General features: G+C 39.6%; 1 protein-coding gene across 2 annotated transcripts in view; it reads left to right on the top strand.

Annotated features, from left to right (window-relative positions):
- The window catches only part of DYM (dymeclin), a 334,042-nt gene that overhangs the window by 82,133 nt on the left and 227,448 nt on the right, over window positions 1-24,461 (top strand). For both annotated transcript variants that reach the window (XM_045065612.1, XM_004752183.3), the window contains exons 7-8: window positions 13,797-13,922; window positions 15,270-15,412. In XM_045065612.1, the coding sequence (XP_044921547.1) occupies window positions 13,797-13,922; window positions 15,270-15,412 (269 nt within the window). The remainder of the gene's footprint in view (window positions 1-13,796; window positions 13,923-15,269; window positions 15,413-24,461) is intronic.

Below are 24,461 nucleotides of genomic sequence, written 5' to 3'. Positions count from 1 at the left end.
AAAATTGATTTCTGGTGTGGTGAGGAGGGGAGGGGATCTCAGTTAAATTTTTAAAAAATATGCAGACCTTTACATGTTTATTGAAGTCTGACTTAAATATAGCTAGTACCACAAATAACAATGATTTTAGGGGTGCCTGGGTGGCTCAGTCATTAGACGTCTGTCTTCAGTTCAGGTCAGATCCCGGGGTCCTGGGATGAAACCTCGCATCGGGCTCCCTGCTCAGCAGGAAGCCTGCTGCTCCCTCTCCCACTCCCCCTGCTTGTGTTCCCTCTCTCACTGTGTCTCTCTCTGTCAAATAATAAAATCTTTTAAAAAATGTTGATTTTATAAGTTACATGCTCAGATTGTTCATAACTTGTGAATTATTGTTCATGATTATCATTAAGAAGTGTAGAAGTATTCTGTAATAGGAGAAAAACCTCTCTGGTTCTGAATGCAGAAGATGGGGCTCGAATCTGGCTCTCCTCCTAACCGGCAATGTCACTCCACGCCTCGGGTTTCTCATTTTGAAAGTAGGGGTAGCAGACCAGAACTCATTTCTTGGAAAAGACATTTGAAGACATCTAGTTCAGCTGTTCAGTATTTTAGAGAAGGAAATTGAAGTGCCTCAGTTTGGAGACCAACTCCTGTAGCTGTTGGAGGAAGAGCCAGACTGTATGTACCTCGTGTCCTTCAATGCTGTGGAGGGGACAGGGGCCGAGAGGGAGCATCTCCTCCTCTGTCTGGCGTCCTCACTGCCTACTGTGTTGCTTCAGACTGTGTTGGGGACCAAAGCAGTGCACTTGAAGATGCTTTTGTAAATTGTAAAATGCTTTAGGATTATAAAAGTGTGTTGTCTTACCCATACTAAGTACTCAGAAACATTCAGAATATTTGCTTTCTGTGTTAATTTTCCTATTTTAAATTTCTCCGTATGTAAGAGTAGCACTAGCTCACTAACAAGTCCAGTAGGCATAGGACTCGGGATGTGAGAGATTCAAAAGAACAAGGCTGACTCATCTGGAAGCTGAAGAAGTTTCTGTAGTGCCTGGCTTCTTAGGAGGGCTGGTGCTCTTCCGGCATTAGGTATGACAGAAAGACTAGCGTCCATAAGAGCTGGGTCCTGGATCCTGGCTGTGTTTGCCTATTGTAGGTTATGGCCTGTGTTTGCCTGTTGTAGGTTATGTGCTATTTAGAGCCAGATGTGCATTGGGTTTTTAGGATTAGAATTCAGCTTTTCTTTATTCTAGCCCTTTCATTTTATATATGATGTCACTCAAGTACAGAGAAGGGAAGTGACTTTCCTAAGGTCAGTTTGCAGGATTCGTAGGTGGCCCTGAAAACACTTGACTCTGCCTTGAAAGAGTTTTTACTCTTATAAAGCCAAGACTGGTACAGAGTACATTTGTTACTTTCTTTTGTTGTTATTTATACATGAATGACAAAGTATGAATGCGGCAGAGTACACTAATAATTGCAAACTTTCAATTCTACCGCAAAGAGTTAATTTTCTTCTTTTTTGTGTGTGACTTATATATATTAATTTTTTTTTTTTTAAGATCTTATTTACTTATTTGACAGAGAGACAGCGAGAGAGGGAACACAAGCAGCAGGAATGGAAGAGAGAGAAGCAGGCTTCCCACTGAGCAGGGAGCCTGATGCAGGGCTTGATCCCAGGACCCTGGGATCATGACCTGAGCCGAAGGCAGATGCTTAACTGACCGAGCCACCCAGGTGTCCCCATAGTATGATATTTATATATGTTTCCTCATTACAAGTATAATTGAACATCTCTTCATATATTCAGAAGCCATTTCTAACTTTTGATGAAGGTTTAGTAATCATTTTTAATTCTTGAGAGCTCTTCCTCTGATTGTTTCCTCTGTTTTACGAATGCAGCATATTCAGTTGACATGACAGCACTATGAACACTCATATAACCATTTTGGTATATTTGCTTTATTATTATGTCTCCATCTTTTTTAAATATTATATATGAATCTTATCAATCCAGCCTAATTTTTCATCTTTAAGGTTATCTTTAAAAACTCAATTTGTTGAACTTTATTTCAGGAAGATATGTGGCTATATTTTTATTGATACATTTGATGCAGTGTTAGATGTAGAACACTAGTTCTTTTTTTTTTTTTTAAAGGCTTTATTTATTTATTTGACAGAGATCACAAGCAGGCAGAGAGAGAGGAGGAAGCAGGCTCCTTGCTGAGCAGAGAGCCCGATGCGGGGCTCGATCCCAGGACCCTGGGACCATGACCCGAGCCGAAGGCAGAGGCTTTAACCCACTGAGCTACCCAGGCGCCCCATAGAACACTAGTGCTTTGAGAAATCTTGAAAATGTGGAGTAGATATTGAGTTTATTTGATCGACCTCCTTGATTTTTACATATGACGGAGTTGACAGGGAAGGTGGCTAATGGAACTAGTGAGTGACCATTCTAAGACCAGATTTTTGATTCCTAACCTCCAGGCACTTTCTGTTCCACTGTTAAGACTTTTATAAACAAGAAGCATTCCCATGTCTTTGATTTTGTTACCTTTGAAAACTAGCCACCACCACCACTGATGGTATCTTTAATACATTCTACCACTTTTTAGTCTTCCCTCGTGTTTCACTTTCACACTCTCTCTGGTGGCATAACTCTGATATTTCTAAATTTTGGTTTTAATCCTTTGAACTTGTCTGTTGTTTTTGTTAAACTTATGTTCCATTTACATACTGTCCTGTTTCTTACCCAGTAGTAAGTCAGAAGAGGATGTTTTTTTCCTCCATATTCGTTGACTTTGTCCTTAGCCAACACTAACACCCATTTCATGAAGGCTTTTGTCTTTATCCAAGTGTTCCACTCTGCCCTAGCAGAGCAGCACAAGGTCAAGGCGCCTGTCTTTTTTTTTTTTTTTTTTTCTTCTTCACATGAAATTAATAACTTGCTCCAACAGTAGTTTGTTTTAGGACATTTCCAGCCCAGATGGTGGAAAGTTCTTGGGATAATATGGCAGCCAGAGCAACACTTTGGCTTTTTAAAGTTGACTTTGTTTTGGCGATTGTGTGATGAAAATCTTCTGAAGATCATACAAGGACATTAAAACAAGAAAGATCTGTTGGCTTAAAACATTTTTCATCTTCTAAAAACCACCACACTCAGCATGGTAGCATTTTGGTTTCTTTCAAGTATTGGCCTGTCTGGCTCTTTTCCCTGATTATTTGGCATTTAGGGATAGGCCAATTAATACATTTTAGATTTTGTTTTCACAGAAGTCTAACATTGCCTTGAATTCCCTTTTTTGAGCATTATAGAAAGTTCCAGCAAGAAATGACAGTAGAGATCATCTTGCCTGATGTACTTATTTAAAACTGAGACCCAAAGGGATTATTTGTTGAAATTGAAAGAATGAGTTTAATAGAGAGCTGAGAAGCAAAGCCAGGGTCTCCTGATTTTGGCTCAGTGACTTTTATACATACCACAATCTGATTTAATTTTGTTTGCTCTTATTTCATTATGTCCTTAGAGTTGAATCAAGAAAAGTTTAATTTTAACATTTATGACAGTCTTCTATTTTTAGTTCTTGATTAATTTAATTTTGGAGCATATTGCTTAAATATCCAAACGCATGAAAATATATGTGAACAGTCTCCTGCCTACGCTGGTCCTCCATCTGTCCAGCTGTCCCATTTGCTTCCATAAGGAACCACTGTGCTTAGTATCTTCCATGTCCTTCCTGAGGATGTTCATGCGATGTAGATGCGGTTATGAACATAGGATCTTATTTCTTCCTGCATTCACACAAAAGGTGGGAAATCGTACATTCTGTTTTGAACTTTCCTCTTTTTCCAGTTGAAAGTCTATCCTGGCAGCTTCTGTACACATGCATTTGAAGAGCTTTCTCATTTTTGTTACGGGAATATTCAACTACCCCAAAGTTTACCCTTTCAGAGTATATCATTAGGTTGTTTTGTTTTTAGTATATTCAAAAAAGTTGTGAAATTGTCATCACCATCAAATTTTGGATCTTCACCACTGCGCAGAGAAACCCTGTACCCATGAGCAGCCACTTCTCATTTCTCCCTCTGCCCGGCCCTAGTAACAGCTAATCTGCTATCTCTGTGGATTTGCCCTTTTGGGACATTTCCTACTAATGGACTTAGACCTAGGCTATGTGGTCTTTTATGTCTGGCTGCTTTCACTTAGCACAATGAGTTTAAGGTTCACCCTTGTTGTAGCAAGTCTCAGTACTTCATTCCCTTTTATTACTGAGCCGTATCCCATTGTCTGTGTACACGCATTTTGCTTATCCATTTGTAAGATGGTAAACATTTGGGTTGTTTCTGGGTTTTGACCATTACTAATAATGCTGCTTCGAGCACTCCTATATAAGGTTTTGGGTGGACTTACGTTTTCTGTTCCCCTGGGCATGTATCTACAAGTAAAATGGCTATTCATCTGGTAATTGTGTGTTTAGCTTTCCTCAGAGGCTTCATCATTTTACATTCCCATTGGCCTTGCGTGTGAGCTCTATCTAATTTCCTATATCCTTTCTCATTCTTCTAAAAAAAAAAAAAACCAACAACAGTATGATCTGTGGTAGGTCAATATCAAATTATATGTAATCATTCCCTTCTTGTTGGATGTTAGAGTTATTAACATTGTTTTTTGTTTTTGCTCCTATCCATTGCTCATTTTCATACTGGGGCCTCTGTTGTATCTGTTTCTAGGATCCATTTTATATTAGGAAGATTAGCCCTTTGTGACATAAATTTAAAGTATATGTTTTTCTAAATTTACCTTTTGACTTATTGGCTTATAGTATGCTTTTCTTTTGCCATAATAAAGTTTTAAACACGGTTTTTAAGAATTTGAATTTGTCTGTCTTTTGCAGTTTTTAGGCCTTCTGAATGGGCTTTTTGGCTCATTGCTGACCCTTTTGGCCCTTCTGCTGGTTGCCTTCGTGTACTTTTCATTCTAGCCCCATTTGACTTCCTTAAATATGCTAAATATCCTTAAATAAAAATGTTTCTAGCTCAGAGCCTTTGCATGTGCTGGTCCCTCTCTCCGGCAGACCCTTCTCTTGCCTTCTTACTTCTTTCAAGTCTTTGCTCAAATGTCAACTTCATGTTGAGTCTTATTGTTTAAAATTGTAACACGTCTTTGATTGATTGTCAGTGGCCCCCCAGATTCATTCTCCTCTTCTTTATTAGACTTTGGCTGGGCAGAAGCTGTCCAGGTAAAGATGTTGCTGGTCAGCCTCGCTTACCAGCTAGATCGAGAGACATGTGTACCCCAGGAAGTGATATATACACCATTTGTATTACTTAAAAAGAATTGATCTGCCTTGGAGTGAATTTTCTCCCTTCTCGCTGATGGGAAACTTGGAAGTATGTGCAGAGGGTGACAGAACTTCCTTTCCAGCATGGCCTTTGTATTTTATTAAGTAGATCCTGCTTTATCAGATTGTTAAGTGGCAGAGAAATGAACTTTGATGTGGTTTAAAGGATGATTTTGGATTTCTTTCATAGTGGTTTAGCATAACTATTCCTTACCCTTCCTCCCCAACCAGGTACTCCTGTCCAGCCTTCATGCACTGATTGTTTCCTTCAGAGCACTTATAATCTTTTAGTTTATTATGTAGCATATTTATTTGCCTGTCCTCTTGAATATAAGCTCCAGGAGGCCTGGCATATAGTAAGTGCTCAGTGAATATTTGGAATGAATGGTTGGAAAGGCCTTCTATAAAGCATGTTATAAGAGAACCATCCATCTTGTCGTGTAGGGTTGTTTTTTTTTTTTCCTTTAAGATTTAAACTTCTGATATATTTGGGATTTCTTTTAGTTCAGGGTCTGAGGTATAGATTCAAGCTTTTGGGTTTTTTCCCCCCCTTTTAGAAGGCTATATAGTTGTTCCAACAGTATGTATGTATCTCACTATCTTTTTAGTATCATATTGATGAAGTCCATTTATAACTTGTATAACAATGATTTACAAATAAGAAATACCTGCTTGTCTCCTCAGTAGATTTCTTCTAAGAGAGATCATTGTATTCTCAGTCATTATCAAATCTGAGTGACTGTAATGTATTTAAACTGCTTTTTATTCTATGTACACATAAAAAGATGCTAGATGCTCTTCCTTCTAGGTAATTTTTCTGTTTCTCTAAATCTTATATTTTTATTCATATTAAATGGTATGTTGACATGTGGAATAGCTTGATTTTTGGCTCATAGTTATAGGCTATTTTGTGACTAGGAATTGCAAATGCTGTATGTGCTCTGCTACCAAGCTTTATATTGAGTAAAAAGTGTTTTTTTTTTTTTAAACCAAAGTATGTATTTGCTTTTTATGGCTATTACAAATTAGAGGTGCCTGTGAGTGTTGGAATGCTGTTTGTTTCTTCTGTAGGAACAACATTTCTAGGTGTAAAATCTTTCAAATAGTGCTTAAATGCTTTTAATGACTAAATGCTTTTAAACAATCTGTGACCGTGCACTCTGCCAGTATTTAAACGTTTAACTTACATCTTTGATGGGGCAAATGTGATAGTTAATTTTGTGTGACAGCTTGACTGAACTGAGGGGTGCCCAGAGGTCAAACATGATTTCATTTTTTCTGGGTGTGTCCATGAGTATGTTTCGGGAAGCAGTTAGCATCTGAATTGGTAGACTTTGTCAAAAAGATCAGACTCACCAGTGCTGGGATCATCCAGTCTGTTGAGGGCATGAGTAGAACACAGAGATGGAGGGAGGGTAAATTTGCTCTCCTGCTTGAGCTAAGACATCCGTATTCTACTATCCTTGGACACTGGTGCTCCTGACTCTCGGGCCTTCATACTTAGACCAGGGTTTTTCTGGTTCTCAGGCCTTTGTGTCTTGATGTGTACTGTACCACTGGCTTTCCCGGGCCTTCGCTTTGCAGATGCCTTGTAATGAAACTTCTCAACTTCTGTAATTGTATGAGCCAATCCCTTATATTAAATCTCTTTTTGTATATGTCTCTTCATATATTGTGGATTGTTTCTCTGCAGAGCCCTAACTAATACAGTAAGTGTGGCTAACTTATTGCTATGATCTGAATGTTTATGTCCTCCCCGAATTCATAACCTCCAAGGTGATGGTATTTGGGGAGGAGGGGGATGGTTAGGTCCTGAAAGCAAAGCCTTAATGGACGGGATTAGTGCCCTTGTAAAAGATACCCAGGAAAGGTCCCTTGCCCCTCTTCTACCGTGTGATATCAGCAAAAAGATGCTCGCTGTCTGTGAACCAGAAGGGTAGCTCTCATCAGATGCTGAATCTGCAGGTGCCTTGATCTTGGACTTTCTAGTCTTCAGAACTGTGAGGAGAGAGTCTTTTGTTTATAAGCCACCCAGTCTCTGTTAGTTTTATTGCAGTCCGCAAGCACTAAGATACTCATGTTGGATAGTTTTTCCCTAGTTGCAGTGCCTGTTACTTTGACTGTTTGCAGTAAAGTGAGAGAGAGAGGAATCATTAAGACCACCTGTGGTCAAAACGAGGTTAGATATTATCCTCAGACTATTACTTATGAAATTTTTTTCCTAGGAAATTTCACCGTAGAGGTAATCAGTTTGGAGCAAATGTTTCTCCCACTCATTTTCTTCATGCCCTTCCCATTTAAAAAGTTTAAGGTAATAAAAACGGTCACCTATAATCTCATCTCTCAGGGTGGCTTTTTAAATTTTTTGCCTGTTCGCATCTGCATACTTATATTCATTCATATGGTACATAATCTTCTGCTGTCTTTGCTCAGTGTTGTGTCATGAAGCAAATAGTTCCATAAAGTATGTTTCCAAAGTAGATGGCATAATGTTTTGTGAGGCTAGCCTAACCCTGATATTAAAACCCAACAAACATTACGTAAAAAGAAAATTACAGACTTCTGTCTTTTATCAGTATAAGAGAAAAATCTCTTAAAAATAAACAGTAAGTTGGGGCCCCTGGATGGTTCAGTTGATTAAGCGTCCAACTCTTGGTTTTAGCTCAGGTCATGGACTCAGGGTCATGAGACCAAGCCCCACGTCAGGCTCCACGCTCAGTGCAGAGTCTGCTTGAGATTCTCTGCCTCTCCTCTTCCCTCAGTCCCTCGTCTGGCTCATGCTAGCACTCACTCTCTCAAATAAATAAATAAATAAAATCTTTATTTGTTTTATTTTTTAAAAATGTATTTATTTGAGAGAGAGCATGCATGTGTGCATGGGAAGGGGGCAGCGGGGAGAAGCAGATGCCCTACTGAGCAGGGACTCTGATGTGGGGCCCCGATCCCAGAACTCTGAGATCATGACCTGAGCTGAAGGCAGAGGCTTTAACCCACTGAGCCACCCAGGCGCTCTAAATAAAATCCTTAAAAAAAAAATTAGTAAGTTGTATCCAGCAATATATGGAAAGGGCAGTACATCATCATCAGTGTGGTTTACCTGAAGAATGTGATACAGTTAACACTTGAAATTCAATCAACATAATTTGCTATATTGACAGAATAAATTAGAAAAGCCATATGAGGTGTCTCAGTAAGTGTAGAAAAAGCATTTGACCAAATTCAACATCCATTCATGGAAAAAGAAAAGTGTTCTTGATTTAGGTTGCTATCACTGTCTCTGAGTTCTAAATCTAGAAGCCTGACTTTCTTGATTAGTCTTCGTCTTTCTTGCCTACTTTAAGTATCCGGTCTGTCACTGAGTGCTGCTCGTTTCATTTGTTCCATGTCATTCAAGTCTGGTTACTCTTTGCCATTCCTTTGGTCACTGTTTTCCTTAAGTCCTCACAGGGCTCCAGTGGGAAGTTTATTGCACACGCTTTGTTTCTTGAATTAAAGCGTTTCCTCACTTCTGTATGTCTAACTTCTGATGCCCCCTTCATTCCACTGTCCCTGATTTTGGACACGTCAGGCATAGGATTGAGTCGATCACATTCTTCGCTTCAAGGGTTGTTATCATTACTGGTTCCTGTGAGGCCCATCGCTCCCAGCATTTGGTGTTAATCCATTCACTTATTCCCGTTTATTCCCATTCCTTGATCTCCTTTCCTGTAAACAGCCATTTTAAGTGTGTTTAGTGCATTGTTTATTTATATATATGTGCAACTAAATGTTATATGTACATGGGTTTTGTTTGTTTGTTTGTTTGTTTTTAAGTAGGGTTCATGCCCAGTGTTAGGATCAGGAACGCAGGTGCAGCCGGTATGGTGCCAGTGACTCCGAGATCTCTCGACGTTGTGCTTAAGCTCATTGCTGGGGCTGTGGTCTCATCTGAAGTCTCATCTAGGAGGGGGAGAGCCTGCTTTCTAGATTCCCACTTGCTGTTGTCAGGATTCAGTTACTCAAAGGAAATCGGACCTCAGTTTTTTAGCTGTGGACTGGAGGCCTCCTTTATTAGTTCTTTGTTGGGTGGACTTCTCCATATGTCAGCTCACAACAAGGTAGCTGGCTTCCCGCAGAGAAAAAACGAAGAAAAGGAAAAGAAAGGCAAGAGAAGGTGCCCAATGCAAACGTGTTCATTTTGTAAATTTAACTCCACATGGTAGTGGCATCCTTTCACTTTTATGTTTATTAGAAGTGAATTACTATATTCAGGCTGCACTCAGGGGGAGGCAGTACACAAGGACATATCAATGGCAGGAAGCAGGATTTTATGGGGTCCTTTTAGAGTTTGCCTACCACAGTCCTCTAACAGTTCTGTGAGTTTCTCTTTGGCATATATATGTATGTTGGGTCATAGTCGTCCTGTCTGAGGACGACTGCTCTGGTTAGTATTCCCATCAGCACTACTTGAGGGTTTATATATCACCATATGCCTACCAATACTTCATATTTTCCAGGGCAGAAAAGGGTATCACAGTGTTTAAAACTGTTAATATACTTTGCCCTTTTTTCCTAGTGGAGTTCTTGTCTTTTTCTTGGCCATTTGCAGGAGTTGTTTGTAACATTCTAGATAGGAGTTTCTTATTCTTCTAATCTATCATCTGCTTGTTACTTTTGTCCAAGGTTTCATTTGTTAAGTAATAATCCTTAATTTTAATGTGATTAAGTACATTTTTGGGCTTTATGGTTTGTGCTCTCAGGCTTTTAAGAAGTCCTTCCATGTGGCTTATGTTCCACACTTAACCATCATTTGTTTTCCTGTGTTAACTTTAGCTTTACGATTCACATCCAGGTCTTTAACCCATCTGTGATGGAGCTTTGAGTGTGTTGTTAGATAGGGACCATCACTGTTTTCTTTGTAAAGGAGCCAGTTCTTCCTAGCACCATCCTCTGTGTAGTCTCTTCTGTCCTCATTGATTCGTGAATTTGTCTTTGTTGTGTGTTGTCTACACCTGCACCACAGGTGTGAGCCATGTTTGGTTCTTAGGTGGGTTTCATTCATTTGCCTGTTTTGTGTGTGTGTGTGTGCAAATAACCATGCTGTTTTTATTGTTACAGCTGCGTGGCATGGCTTGATACCTGGTGGTGAAAGTCTCTCTCTTCACTCTTTATTTTCAAGGTTGCCTTGGCCATGTTTACTCTTCCATAAAAAGTTTAGAGTCACTTGAGGACATTCCTAGAAAAGTTCCTGACTTAACTTTAGGATTAATTTGTGTAGAATTATTATTTTCATGGCATTAAGTCATTCCATTCAGATCACTCTATGTGTCTTTTGTTTTACTGCTGATAAATGATGCTGGTCAGAAAAATGAATAAAAGATACCCTCTCAGTCAATCAGCAGCATCGTGGTCCTTCATGAAATTCCCGTTATGTTTGCAATCATTTTTCTTTTGTATTATGATCAGGTGTTACATGGCCTCACACATTTTTTCCTTTTTGCTATTCCAAATTATGTATGCTTTGTCCACTGTGCTCATGAGTCTATTCAGGAAGACCCAGTCAGTCAGTTCCAATAAAAATCAGAGCATTAAAGATCCTTTAGTCTTTAGACACCTGGGCGGCTCAGTCAGTTAAGTGTCCCACTCTTGATTTCAGCTCAGGTTGTGATCTCAAGGTGGTGAGATTGAGCTCTGTGTGAGGCTCCCTGCTGGGCATAGAGACTGCTTAAGATTCTCTCTTTCTCCCTTTCTCTCTCTCAAAAATTCACAAAAAAGAAAAGATCTCTCTGTCTCTCTATCCATTTATCTATTGAGTGTCTATTACGTACTAGAGTTGGGAATACAAATAACTAAAAAATGGAAGGATCCTAGCTAGAATCTCGTGTGTTCTAGTGAAAAAGAGAGTCGTCTTGGGACACCTTGGTGGCTCAGTTGGTAAAGCGTCTAACTCTTGATTTTGGCTCAGGTCATGATTTCGGCTCGGATCAGGATCTCATGGGTCATAAGAAGGAGCCCCACTTGCACGTGTGCACATGTTCTCTCTCAAACAAATAAATCTTAAAAAAAAAAAAAAAGGAAAGAAACTCATATGCATATAACTGCTTGCCAGTCATTTTTTAGGGCTTAACTTAATGTCACTTTTTTATAAGAGCTTTACAACCAGAATTCCCTATAATCCTTTCATGCTGTGACCTGCTCTCTTTCTTTACGATCCTTTTTGGTGTAATTATTTCTTGAGTTCTGTTTTCTCCATTAAATTGTAAGCTCCAAAAAGGTAGGAGCCTTATCTATTTGTTGATGGATGTGTCTCTAATATGGGACATAATGCCTGTCTAGACATAGTAAGAATAGGGTCTTTGTAAATATTTGTTGAAAGACCTACAAAGCGGAGTACGATGTAATAAACAATTTAGTAGAACTTTTATCCGTAGACCTACAGAAGCACACAAGGGGGACCACTTAGTTCTGTTTAGGAATTTTGGGGAATGGATTTACAGCTTCATATGAAACTACAAATGTCCTGTTGAGTCAATATACTTAAAGTGCTGTCCGCTTTCCTTGCCTCCCAACAAGAAACCCTCTACCCTTCACTCCTATAGCTTTACAGAATTTGGATTTGGGACATAGAAAAAGATGTTAAATTATAAGTTCGAAACCATTGCAGGTGATTCTTTATTATTGATGCAGTAATTATCAAATGTCCTGGAGGTGGTCATCTATCTAGGTAGGCTCTACCCTGTAGCAAGATATTTTGCTCTTTAGGATTTGGCTTTAAGCCCTGATGTAGCTAAAAGCCTAGCCAGTTGACATGGAGAGTGGATTTCTGACAGGCATGGGCTATATGAATACATGATAACTGTGATGCAAAATCTTTCGGGTTCTAGGCAGTCAGATCAGCATTATGAAGAATTAATGAATCATAGCATGACATGTCAGGCTTGTCATTCAGTTCAAGGAGTAAGAACAAATATAAGAGTTGTGTTTTTTGTGGCTAATATTTACAACATTACTTACGAAACTGTCAGGAGAGGGAATTGTTCTATAATACTTTTGAATGAGATTTCTGAGTAGAACTGAGATTTATTCATTACATAATATCAATTGCCTGGACCTCTTCTGTTTCAAATATTTATTTTTTAAAAGATTTTATTTATTTATTTGACAGAGATCACAAGTAGGCAGAGAGAGAGAGAGAGAGAGAGAGAGAGAGAGAGAAGCAGGCTCCCTGCTGAGCAGAGAGCCCGATGCGGGGCTGGATGCCAGGACCCTGAGATCATGACCTGAGCTGAAGCAGAGGCTTTAACCCACTGAGCCACTCAGGTGCCCTCATATACTTTATTTTTATAAGAGATTTCTATCAGCAATAATTCCTTAAAATATTTGCAGAATTTACATTTGCCCAGTTCTAGAATCAAGTCACGTTTAATTTGCTTAATGAGCCTTATTTAAATAGGTGTTAAGTGTTTTTTGGTCGGGGGGGACTTTCCATGAGTATTTCAGTTGTGTCACAATATTTTGATATTCCTTTAGAGCTGTTACTCTTTTTGCTGTGTTGGTTGAGATTTGCACTTTCCTGATCTGTTACTTGTCCCCCTGAAAATCATGTTATACTTTTGAAATAACTAAAGATTTCTCGAGGCATTTATTCCTGTTTGTGCTTCCTGCTCAGCCAAAACTTCGTTTCCTTTTTATTTGATCTAAGATTTATTTCTGAAGGGGGGCTGATGGTCTTGGGAGAAACATGCTTAATAAAACAGGTATAATGTGTTCCCTGTACACATTTTGCCGACCATGCAGAGCTGGCCTTGAGGCCGCAGACAGTAGAGGTAGAGATTGTTAGGATATACCGTTGTTTTCATTGTAAAGTGATTATTGCCACGAAAAGGCATTGTTTTCTTTCCTGCACTGGGGACTTCTCTTCAGTTTGACACTCTGCATATTCCAGAATATGTTCTGTATTATAACTAAACAAGGATGAACGTAGAGCTTTAGGGTGAATCTTCCAAGCTGAAACTGCTGGTAACGCTTTCCGTTATACACCAAGAGACTTGCTGTTCAGCGGAGGATGGGAACTGGAAAGTAGGAAAGTCATGGGATGCCTGACCCAAGTGCAAGAGCTAATGGCTGGGAAAGGGCTTCATATATTTGCTTGACTTAATTTGTGTGTGTGTGTGTGTGTGTTTTAAGATTTTATTTATTTGACAGAGAGATAGCACAAATGGGCAGAGTGACAAGCAGAGGGAGAGGGAGAAGCAGAATCCCCGCCGATGTGGGACTCAATCCCAGGACCCTGGGATTGTGACCTGAGCCAAAGGCAGCTGCTTAACTGTCTGAGCCACCCAGGCACCCCCTAATTTTTATGTTAAATGTATTAGTATTTCTTTATAATCTAGAAACATGTTGAATATTTACGTTGTGTTTTTAAATGTATAGCTTCTTTAGAAAAGAGCTAATTTCCAATGGTATCATTATTCTGTTTGTTTCCTATTTCTCCAGAGATATTACGTACGAAATCTCAGTTGAAGCTGTATCAACAATGGTGGTTTTCCTTTCTTGTCAACTCTTCCACAAGGAAGTTTTGCGACAGAGCATCAGCCACAAGTATTTGATGCAAGGTCGATGGTATGTTTCTCTTTTACATTTTTCTACTTCTTAGTGTCTACGTCTTTATTTCTGGTCTTGTCCTCTAACCTTGCTGTTGTCCCAGCTGTCCAGCCAGGCATTTCCTTCTGTGATTCTGTCCACACTCCAAACCCAAGGCACAAGGAACCAAATTCTGTTTTCCTGTTTCAGCGGTCCCTTTCATCTCCACGGCTTTTCACGTCTCTGGTGTTTGTGTTTTCTTTCTAGAAGTGAAACTTTGAAGCCCTCTTTCTCCTTTCTCTGCATCATTCTCTATGTCTATGCGCTCAGCCAGTCCTGCTTGTCCACTGAAATTATTTCGAATCTTCCCCTTTTCACCCGTCTTGTCAAAATGGCCACATCTCCACGCGGTCACCCTGTGTCTGGACTAGGCCAGCAGCGTCTCAGCTGACCGCTCCTACTTGCATGCAGTCGCGGTACTAACTGTGCGCCAACCACGTGCCGGCACGCGTGGCTCTTGAGTGGCAGCTTACAGTCTTCTAATGGGACCGGGGTAGATAAAATACACACGCGTGCACACGCGCACACACACGTCTTCTGTGGACACATTCTTCACAGAACTGGCGAATGCCAAACAATTACAAATAAAGCAGCTTCGATTAAAGTTCTCAGGGAGTGGGAGGAGCTTTGTCTTTCTCACATCTTGCTGCCTGGGTTATCTGTGTGGCACCTTCTCGCTCCCTTGATTGTACCTGTGATACGGTCACAGAATCCTGTAAGGCTGTTTGGAACATATTTGCAAATCACTGGTAATAGAGAAGGAGCCTGCCCTCTGGCTCAGGAGTCTATTACAGAGTCTTCTCTAGATTGCTGGAATTGATTTATCACTTTACTTTGTGGACACGTACCTTTTTCACCTGCGTTCTCTCCCTTCTCTCATTCCATTACTTGAAAGAGTAGAAATATATATTTATTTCATATGCATGCATAAATTGAATAATCTCATGCTTAAAATATGTAGTTTTTATATTGATGCTTTTTAATTCTTGCTTTTCCCTACTGATTCTGTGTTACTACCTCCCTTCAAGAACCAGGTACTATATAATACACTTATTGTCACCTGTTACACAGAGTACCAGTACGGTAACCGGCGCTCAAGAGTTGAAGTGACTTGACCAACAGCTATGGCATAGAAACAGGAAAGCCAGAATTAAGCCTCAAGTCTGATCTCAGAGCCCATAGCCTTCCCTCTTATGTGACAGTGCTACATTTCTTCGAATTATGCTAATCCCTTTGCTATTAATAGATTATATAAATGATATTATACAAAATCAGGGGACTTCCATAACCATGAGTTTGATTTTCTTCTTTTTTCTTTTTGTGTAGTCTTCCATATACCAGCAAACTTGTGAAAACCTTATTGTATAACTTTATCAGACAAGAAAAGCCACCCCCTCCAGGAACACATGTGCTCCCACAGCAGTCGGACGGGGGAGGACTGCTCTATGGGCTCGCATCAGGAGTAGCAAGTAAGTCTAATCAGATTCTGTCCGTTCTTTGATGTAGACAGAGTTTGTCTAATACGTCATAAGAAATTCTGTCCACTTGGCCACCACTGCTGGCTCTGTGGAGCTGGCTAAATGTGAAATACTGGAAATAATTTAAAATGTTTTTTCCATTTAGTGCCATGATTGATGCAGTGAAATGTATGCAAATAATTGTTTACCTGTAAGACACCATTTTTCAAGAATAATGTTTGTAAATCTGCACATCGTATGAATTTTAACTGCACATGATAAATGCGATTAAGCTCTTAAGAAGTTTTTACTGCTTGTGCTTTGAGGAAATCATGCTATTTTAGAGGCTTTATTGCTTAAGATCTTACATGGCTAATTAGGTATAGTTTTCTTGTTATACTCAAGGTTTCATTTGCTCAGCAACAAATTAGCACATTTTGAAGAGTTTTTTATTAAATTCTGAAGTGGCACAAATGTGGGTTTTATCAGATTGGAAGCAGATTTCATTAACTGCAGAAAATCCTTTCCCACCCAACAGTAAAGCCTCATTTCTGCTTCACGATGTTGGACTTGAAGACACGAGGGGTGGCGAGTCTAGCTCCGGCTCTCCCTGGTATTAGTGGGGCGGGTCTGTGGCATGTGAAGTCTCAGAAACTGAACTTTTGCTTTTTTCTAAAGGAGAAACAAAAAGCAGACTGGTACTTTGGCACAGGCACTCTTCCTAAACTAGCAGTGTACGCGTACCACGTCGTGCACAGTTGGGCTGTTTGAAGGAATGCTACCCAGGGCTGAAATCCACAGCAAAATTATGGCTGTGACGTGCTCGCCATGCTCCAGAAGGAATATCAGTACGATAGGAAAATGTAGTCCTGTTTGATAATGGACTTGGTAGTGGTCTTGGGAACATCTTTGGGTTAAGAGACCTCTGTTGACTTTTGGAATTGATTTGTGGACCAGGCTTTCTAGGTTTGCCTTCCCTTGATTTCTTTTAATACTATGGTTTGAATTACACTTGTGCTCCCTCATTGCTTTGTGTTTGGTGATGAGCAGGCTCCCTAGAAAGCCTGGCCTGCCGAGGTTTGTGCTCTGACTTGCCCTTGTTTCAGATGACGAGGCTGTACCAGGCTGGCACACTCATGGTCTCTGAAGGCAACACAGCAATGGCTGCTTTCTTCCCGTGGAAAGGCTTTTCATAATCCATTAGTATTTTTTTTTCCATTGTTAAACTGGTGCAAGTATATAAAAGCTAATATTTTCCAATATTTCAGGGTGGTTGAAGTTTTTTTTTAAGATTTTAAAATTTCATTTAAGAGTTTTATTTATTTGAGAGAGAGAGAGCATGAGCAGGGGAGAGGGACGGAGGCAGAGGGAGAACCAGACTCCCCACTGAGCGGGGAGCCCGATGTGGGGCTCGATCCCCGGACCTTGAGATCATGACCTGAGTTGAAGGCAGACGCTTAACCGACTGAGCCACCCAGATGCCACTGGTTGAAAATTTTGGGGGAAGAGATGATAGTATAAGTTCATTAACTGCTTTCTTCAAAACAAAGGCAATACTTTGCACTCTTTTTTTTATAAGGACAAACATAGATTCGTGTGTTATGTTTAGTTATTCTTGCAGTTATGTGTTATCAGAATAATGTCCAGTATGGTAATGTGGTGTCATTAGTCCTAGGTGCCAAAGAGCTTTTACACTTTACCTCTGCCCTACCTAGTTAGCAGGGTACCAGAAGGAAGGCCTTAATTTTCTCAGCTTCCAGTTTCTTTGTCTACTGAATGAGAAGGCCAGGATGGATAATTGCTAAGATTATTTTCCATATAACTTTTGATGATTCTATGGCCTTTCCCCTTACCATTAAAAAAACGTAATATTCAGAGTCTGGGGGAGGTAGTGGTGAAAAAAAATTAATATTAGTTAAGGACATGAAAATGGACTTATGGGGGCACCTGGGTGGCTCAGTCAGTTAAGCATCTGGCTTTGGCTTAAGTGATGGTCCCAGAATCCTGGGATCCAGCCCTCTGTGTTTTGCTCTGTGCTCCCCCGCTTGTGTGCTTTCTCTCAAATAAATAAATAAAAATCTTAAAGAAAAAAAAAGTAAAGAAAATGGACCTAGATTTTTAGTGTACTGTAGTCAAAAGACATTTTATATAGCTTCTTACACTTCATAAATCTATTCATATAAAGGTATGAGTAATGATAAGAGTGATTATTCATTGTTTCATAATATGCGACTCAAAACCTTATAAAAAACAGCAAAAAGGTGTTCTCTTCCAAAGCACAGCTATGTATTATGGGGGAAAGAAAAAGAAAATATGGTCATGTAATTTCGAATTAAGTCACATTCCATGAAAGTTAATCAAGTTAATGAGGAAATTTAACTTCAGTTGTGTGATCACTTTTGAAGATCTTTTGGTTGGTAGTTAAGGAGTTTTCTTACTTTAATATTGGCTTGAGAAAAATATGATTTGGAAGCTCCTCACTGAAAAAAAACAACAACTACAAAGCCAAATGTAAATGATAAACTTTTGGATTAAATTTATTTGCACTGGGATTGAGTTTTTTCTGGAAACTCAGTAGAAAGTGATCTTTACATAGCAGTATATGCCTGGTATCTGCTGCTTGAGTCATTCCCTTTGAAACAGAGCGCCTTATTTTGGAGACTTCCTAGTTTTGGATGGTGAAGTCTTGCTGGCACTGGGAGAGGAAGAGGAGCTTCCTCATGCGAGCTGAGTAGTGAACCACACGTCTGGACCCTCCCAGCAGTTAGGCAAGGCTTTCTCCAGTTTAGTCTCACTTTTTCAGATATATTTCTGGTTATTCTGCTATTTGTTTCCCAGACTCTAGCAAGAGCTCTGTTGCTCATTACATGCCTGGCGCCTCCCCCGTTCATGTCTTTCCTTGGATTCTCTCCTTCACTTAGAATCCTGCTTTCTCTTCTGACTTTATTCTGCCCATCCATCTATTAAGGGCCATCTCAAGTACCACCTTCCCCACGAAGACTTCCTCTTCTCTCCTAGCCAGGTGTGCTCTTCACCTGTGACATGTTTTCTTTGTTTTTTTAAGATTTAATTAATTTATTTATTTGACAGAGAGATCACAAGTAGGCAGAGAGAGGAGAAAGCAGTCTCCCTGCTGAGCAGAGAGCCCGATTCGGGGCTCGATCCCAGGACCCTGGAATCATGACCTGAGCTGGAGGCAGAGGCTTTAAGCCACTGAGCCACCCAGGTGCCCCCGCTGTGGCATGCTTTTACTCTTCTTTGTGCCGTGGACTACAGTATACAGACCTCATTCTCCATAACTGGCCTCTACATACGATACAGCAAAAACCAAGATGTCTGTAACCCTTGAGAGTTTATAGAGCACTTTTCATGTATCTCACTTTATTCTCATAACAAGCTTGTCAAATACATGGTTTTACCTTTTTATAGTATGGTTGATGAAGAGATGTTCCTAGTTAAGATTTTTCTAAGATTCACCTAGGAAAGAGGTGTTGTTGGTTTGGAATTGAGCTCAGTTCCTTTGACTCTTAACCTTTGTTTTCCTGTCTTTTCTCGTCCTAACCTGAGTCCTGAGTGTGTCGGCTGGTGTTTGACTTAATGTGAGCGTGTTCACTGCTGTCTCCAGCACAGCACCTTACATCTGTGGCCTGTCAGTAAATACTTGCTGCACGTACTGAAATACTAAACGCTAGTAACTCGTCTACACTCCAGATAGAGTGAATTCAGTTTATAATAACATATCTGTCATTATTAAATGCCTTCTGTTTTCCAGTTACTTTAGTAGCTAACTTACATACATAATTTCTTGTGCCCTTTATTTTTATTTTTTAATATTGTAGAAAATTTCAAAGATGGATAAAAGTGAGAGGTTGGGAGAATGGCCATCTATCCATAACCCATCTTTAAGAATGAGCAACATTTTGCTGTTTTTTTTTTTCTCATTTATCTGTCTCATGATCTTTAAAAAAAAAATTATTTGGAAATAAATTCATGCATGTATAAAAGTTCCAAAAACAAAAGTATTACCAAAAATTACGCCTCTTTCCAGGTTGATTTAGTATTACCATTTCATCCTGTTAGTTCTGTGTTTGTATCCCTTCCCCCTTCCTCTTTCATTCTACACACACACACACATACACACACATGCACACGGACCCCCCCTTTTTTTTTAACCGTTCGAGGGTAAGTTACATGCATCATGGCCCTTTATCTCTAAATACTTGAATGTGTTATTTCCTGAAAGGGGGCATCTCTTACACAACTACAGCACACTTATCAACTTGAGTAGATTAAATATTGAACTGCCCTTAAAAACAGATGCTTATTTCTTTGTCAGCAAAAATAAAGAAATGTAGAGTTCCTCTGCATTTTAAAATCTACTTTCTTAATACAGTATCACTTGTGTTGCACCAAAATTGAATTTTGACAATTAGGTGTTCTTGTAACTAGGCTGCTCTCAGTTTGTGTATCCCAGACTAGCCGTTCCAACATGCAGCACATCCCTGTTCCTTTCTGTTTATTATGGGTCCTGCAGCATTTGGTGAATGCTTCCATGATGTTTGAATAGAAGCTAGTAAATGAATGGAGGAATTATTAATGTATTTTAATGACCATGAGTTAGTTTTTTTTTTCCAGTTAATGAGAGTAATGAAAATTACTTGTATGGATTTTGTTCTTTTTTTAAAAAAAATGTTTTCAAATGTGTTAAGTGTGATTTATGTCATTCACTGAAAGTGGTGGTTAGACTCAATTATACATTAATATATTACTTTACCTGGGAGTACCTGTAATAGTAATGCATGTCAACAAGCCTTTTCATAATTTTGCAGTACAAGAAAAAAATGATTTTCTTCCTCTTTATAGCTTTTTGGTTTAGATATATGTCTAAAATGCTGGCAAAATGGAAGAGGCACCAATTGATTCGTTGCTTTACTGTTTAGGAAAGCGTGCTACGGTTTTAATTAATGTGTTTTGGGGTTTTTTTGAAGATTTTATTTATTTGACAGAGAGAGAGAGAGACAAAGCGTAAGAGGGAACACAAGCAGGGGGAGCGGGAGAGGGAGCAGCAGGCTTCCCGCTGAGCAGGTCTCTATCCCAGAACCCTGGGACCACGACCTGAGCCAAATAGGTAGACCCTTAACAGCTGAGCCACCCAGGCGCCCCAAGGGTGGTGTTTTTTAATGAATTGTAGAATTCGAAGGTTAGGAGAAACGAGGATAAAGGTCTTGTAGTGCCTTCCAAATATCAGCGATCAACCTGACATGCTTCTAAAAAAATGCGCATGCATGTACTCACACCTTGGAATTTCTGAATCATTACACCTGTGCTTTGGCCGGGTCATATCCATTTTCAGAAAGCTTTCTGGATGATTCTGATGTAGCCGGTCCATTTTAGCACCACTCACGTGGTCCAGGTTCCTTCCCCGTGCTTGGATCGGTTTTGCTGCGGGCCCAGCATTGCAGACCATTGAGCCAGTGCTGTTACGAGCTGAGCAACATGTTGTGAACAGCTCCGATGGTTTCCGCTGACTTCCTCCTCTTGTATTATCTTGGTTTTTCTTTCTGTTGCTCTTGTCATTGTTTTCTGTTGCTCTATCAGTTTACTTAGCTTTTCCTGAAGTCTAACCATCACTGCAATACTCCAGTGCAGACTGGAGTAGATTCTGGACACTGCATTTTTTAAAAAATTAATCTATACCAAAATCTCACTTAACTCTTTTGGCAGATAATATTCAGTTTTTAATGAATTTTTGTTAGCCTCATCATCTTCCTCTTTGCTATACCTGTAGTTTTATGTCCTGTCTAACCCCCTTAACATTTTATGCACAGAACCTCCAGTGTATCTCAAATATTATTTTGTTAGGTGTGCTATGGTCCATAATTTCAGCCAAAGATAAGATTTGCACTTGTTTTCAGCTCTGGATCATCATTAAACACAGTTTTCGGGCTTCCTCCTTCTTTCAGGGTTATGTCCTTGTCACCATATTGCGGCCGCAGGGACGCATTATGATTCCTTTATGGAAAGCAGGCCATTTCTGTAGGTGGCACATGTAAAATAACAAAGGAAATTAAGGTATCTAGGGATTTTGTGACTTTTCTGTAGAGACTGGATTTCATTTCCTGGAATCCCAGGGAGGATTAGCGGTGAGGGCAGTAGCCGGTTTTTCCTAGGCAGCAGGCAGTAGAGTTCATGAGGGTTCCCGCAGAACCTGACTTGTAGGACTTACCCACAAGGATCTTCATGAGGCTGGAGCTCGTAGCCCCCCAGTGGCAGGAGTTGCTGGCCCGGCCTCTTGTGAGTTTACACCAGGGCCCTTGGATTACAGCACAAGCATCTCTCAGTGGACTTCTGTGGCATTCCTGGAAGTCCTTGTGGGTAAGGGGAGATTTTCAGAGCTTGATATTGAGACTCCGATGATTTGGGATGGAGTCCCAGCTTAGCATGGATCCTAGACAAATTCTTTAACTCTTTGAATCTCATTATCCTACTTTCTAAAGCTGATAAATAAGACTTTTTTTTCCTACCAAGTTATTTTGAAGAATAAATGAGGTGTTGTGTATGAAATCACTTCTAAAATGATACACCATTTTTCCTCATGTAAATAACTTTTTCTTTAACCTACATTGGAGCTCTGTTGCTCCTTGTTAAAATCAAAATAATTTAGATGAAATGAGTGGTCAGAAAATCTCTGAAAAACTTATGTAAGACAGTTTAAAAATTTAAGAGAATATCTTTTTGGTCTGTTCATACTTTAAAGTTTATGTAAAAAACGTTTTGAAACACCAGCCATGTTTTTGCTCTTTCTCCAACTGGCTTGTCATTTTATGTGGTGCAGAATTTGGCCAGTGACAGTCAGAAAGGAAAATTTGATTGTTAAATAGATACTGCCCACAAGGGATTTCTCCTTGCTTCCTAAATGAACTTGCCTTGACAACCAGTGCTATGGGATCATTTCTTATTCACTAATTTAACTGAAAGGATTATATTTTCTTTTTGATAGTTTGAATATAAAATTAGCCAAAGATTTTAATACAGAAAGACTTGATGCTGACCTAACCTGAATTCTAATAAATATTTCAAATGTTCACTTAATCAAAGATACCAGTACTATTGGTAGTCTTAGTTATAGTTTGTAAAGCAGTTGATACTTAATTCTTTACTCTGTAAGAGTATCCCCCGTGACATCATTAAACGTCTTTTGCAAAGCAAATGACCGAAGACCCTTACCCCTCTGATTTGTGATGTGATGGAGCCAACTGTGTGGTGGTAACAAATATATCACCTTACTTTAACAAAATACCATAGCCTAGATGGTTTGAACAACAGGTATTTATTTCTTTCAGTACCAGAGGCTGGAAAGATCAAGGTGCTGGCGGATTTAATTTTTGGTGAGGGCTTCAACCTGGCTTGCAGATGGTCAAGCTATATTTTTACAGGGTGGAGAAAGAAAGCTCTAGTGTCTCTTCCTTTTGTTGTAAGGCCATTAATCCCAACATGGGGGCTCTTCCCTCATGACCTCCTATAGACCTAATCACCTCCCAAAGGCCTCATCTTCTGTTACCATCATATTGGGGGTTAGGGCTTTGATATATGAATTTTACAGGGACACATTCAGTTCATAATAGTACTAAGTAGGTCATGCTGGAACTCCCCTTGCTGAAATCCTGTGTGGGAGGCCACTGGTCTCCTGTAGGTTGATAGCTAAGACATCTTTCAGTGCCAGTCATTCTTTGTTTTAAACCACAATCCTGCTTATGGTATGGCCAAAGCAGGTCACTTACAGCCTATCCCAACCTCGCAAATGTGTTAGGGGTGTGTGTAAAAGGCATTTCAGGATGTTTAAGGAGCCCCTCCAAAAGTAATTCTGTGATTGAAACAGATTCTTTTTGGGTGCTTGACTGGCTCAGTAGAGCATGTGGGTTGATCTTGGAGTTGTAAATCTTGGTGCTGTAAATTCAAGCCCCATGTTGGGTGTAGAGATTACTTAAAATTAAAATCTAACAACAACCAGAAACAGATTATTTTCTTTTCTGATTTTGGAGGCTACCATTTACATTGACCTTTGGAGGGACTGGCTCTAGATTTTGGTAACTGGAATTATGGAAGAGGAGCAAGTGTGAGACTGGCTATGGGTATCAGGCAGACCTAGAACTGAATGCCAGCCCTGCAGTCTTTCAGCTAGGTGTTTTTGGGCTACTAACTTCTTAGTGATTCGGATTAGTCATGGTAAATGAGGATAATGCCTTCCTTTGTAGGATACTGAGGTGATCAAATGAGCAAGTGTAGAAAGAGCCAGGCACCTGGGAGGAACACAAAAATGGTCACTACTAGATAACGAATATTACTTAGTAATACTTAAAAGATAACTTTTGTTTAAAGAATTGTTTTGGGAAAAGCCTATGATTTTATAGTGATTTAGAAGTTTACTCAGATTTCTAATTCAAATAAATTATGAAAATCTGCTATTTGGTTTTTTTTTTTTTTAAAGATTTTATTTATTTATTTGACAGAGAGAAATCACAAGTAGATGGAGAGGCAGGCAGAGAGAGAAAGAGGGAAGCAGGCTCCCTTCTGAGCAGAGAGCCTGATGCGGGCCTCGATCCCAGGACCCTGAGATCATGACCTGAGCCGAAGGCAGTGGCTTAACCCACTGAGCCACCCAGGCGCCCTGCTATTTGGGTTTTAATAGAGTCTTCAGATAGTCACTAAAAGAATTATTGATAATGTTGAATACTTAATATTGTGAGTTAGAAAAATGTAACATTTATTTAGTTTTTCTTTTGATGCTATCCTTCTTTGAACTTGTCTTTTCTTATATTTTCAAGTTTTTTAATTGCCCCTGGTGCCTAAAAAAAGAGTAAAAGCAAGAAAGGGTTGACCTTGAAATTTCTTGTTTTTTTCTTTTTAAGACAAAGCTGTAATGTGATTATAACTGAGTATTTAGTGTTTTAAAGAGCCAACCCTAATTAAATGTGTTCTGCCAGACTGTGCTTTCCATCACAAGTACTGAGGTTTTACACAATAACTTCTGATATATGGCTTTTCCATTTGCATGAGCCAT

Source organism: Mustela putorius, unplaced genomic scaffold (assembly GCF_011764305.1).
Source record: "Mustela putorius furo isolate JIRA1106 unplaced genomic scaffold, ASM1176430v1.1 tig00003858_pilon_pilon_pilon, whole genome shotgun sequence".
In the NCBI taxonomy this organism is placed as follows: domain Eukaryota; kingdom Metazoa; phylum Chordata; class Mammalia; order Carnivora; family Mustelidae; genus Mustela; species Mustela putorius.
The sequence above is the reverse complement of the archived record's forward strand: the minus strand, read 5'-3'. Positions and strand labels throughout refer to the sequence as shown.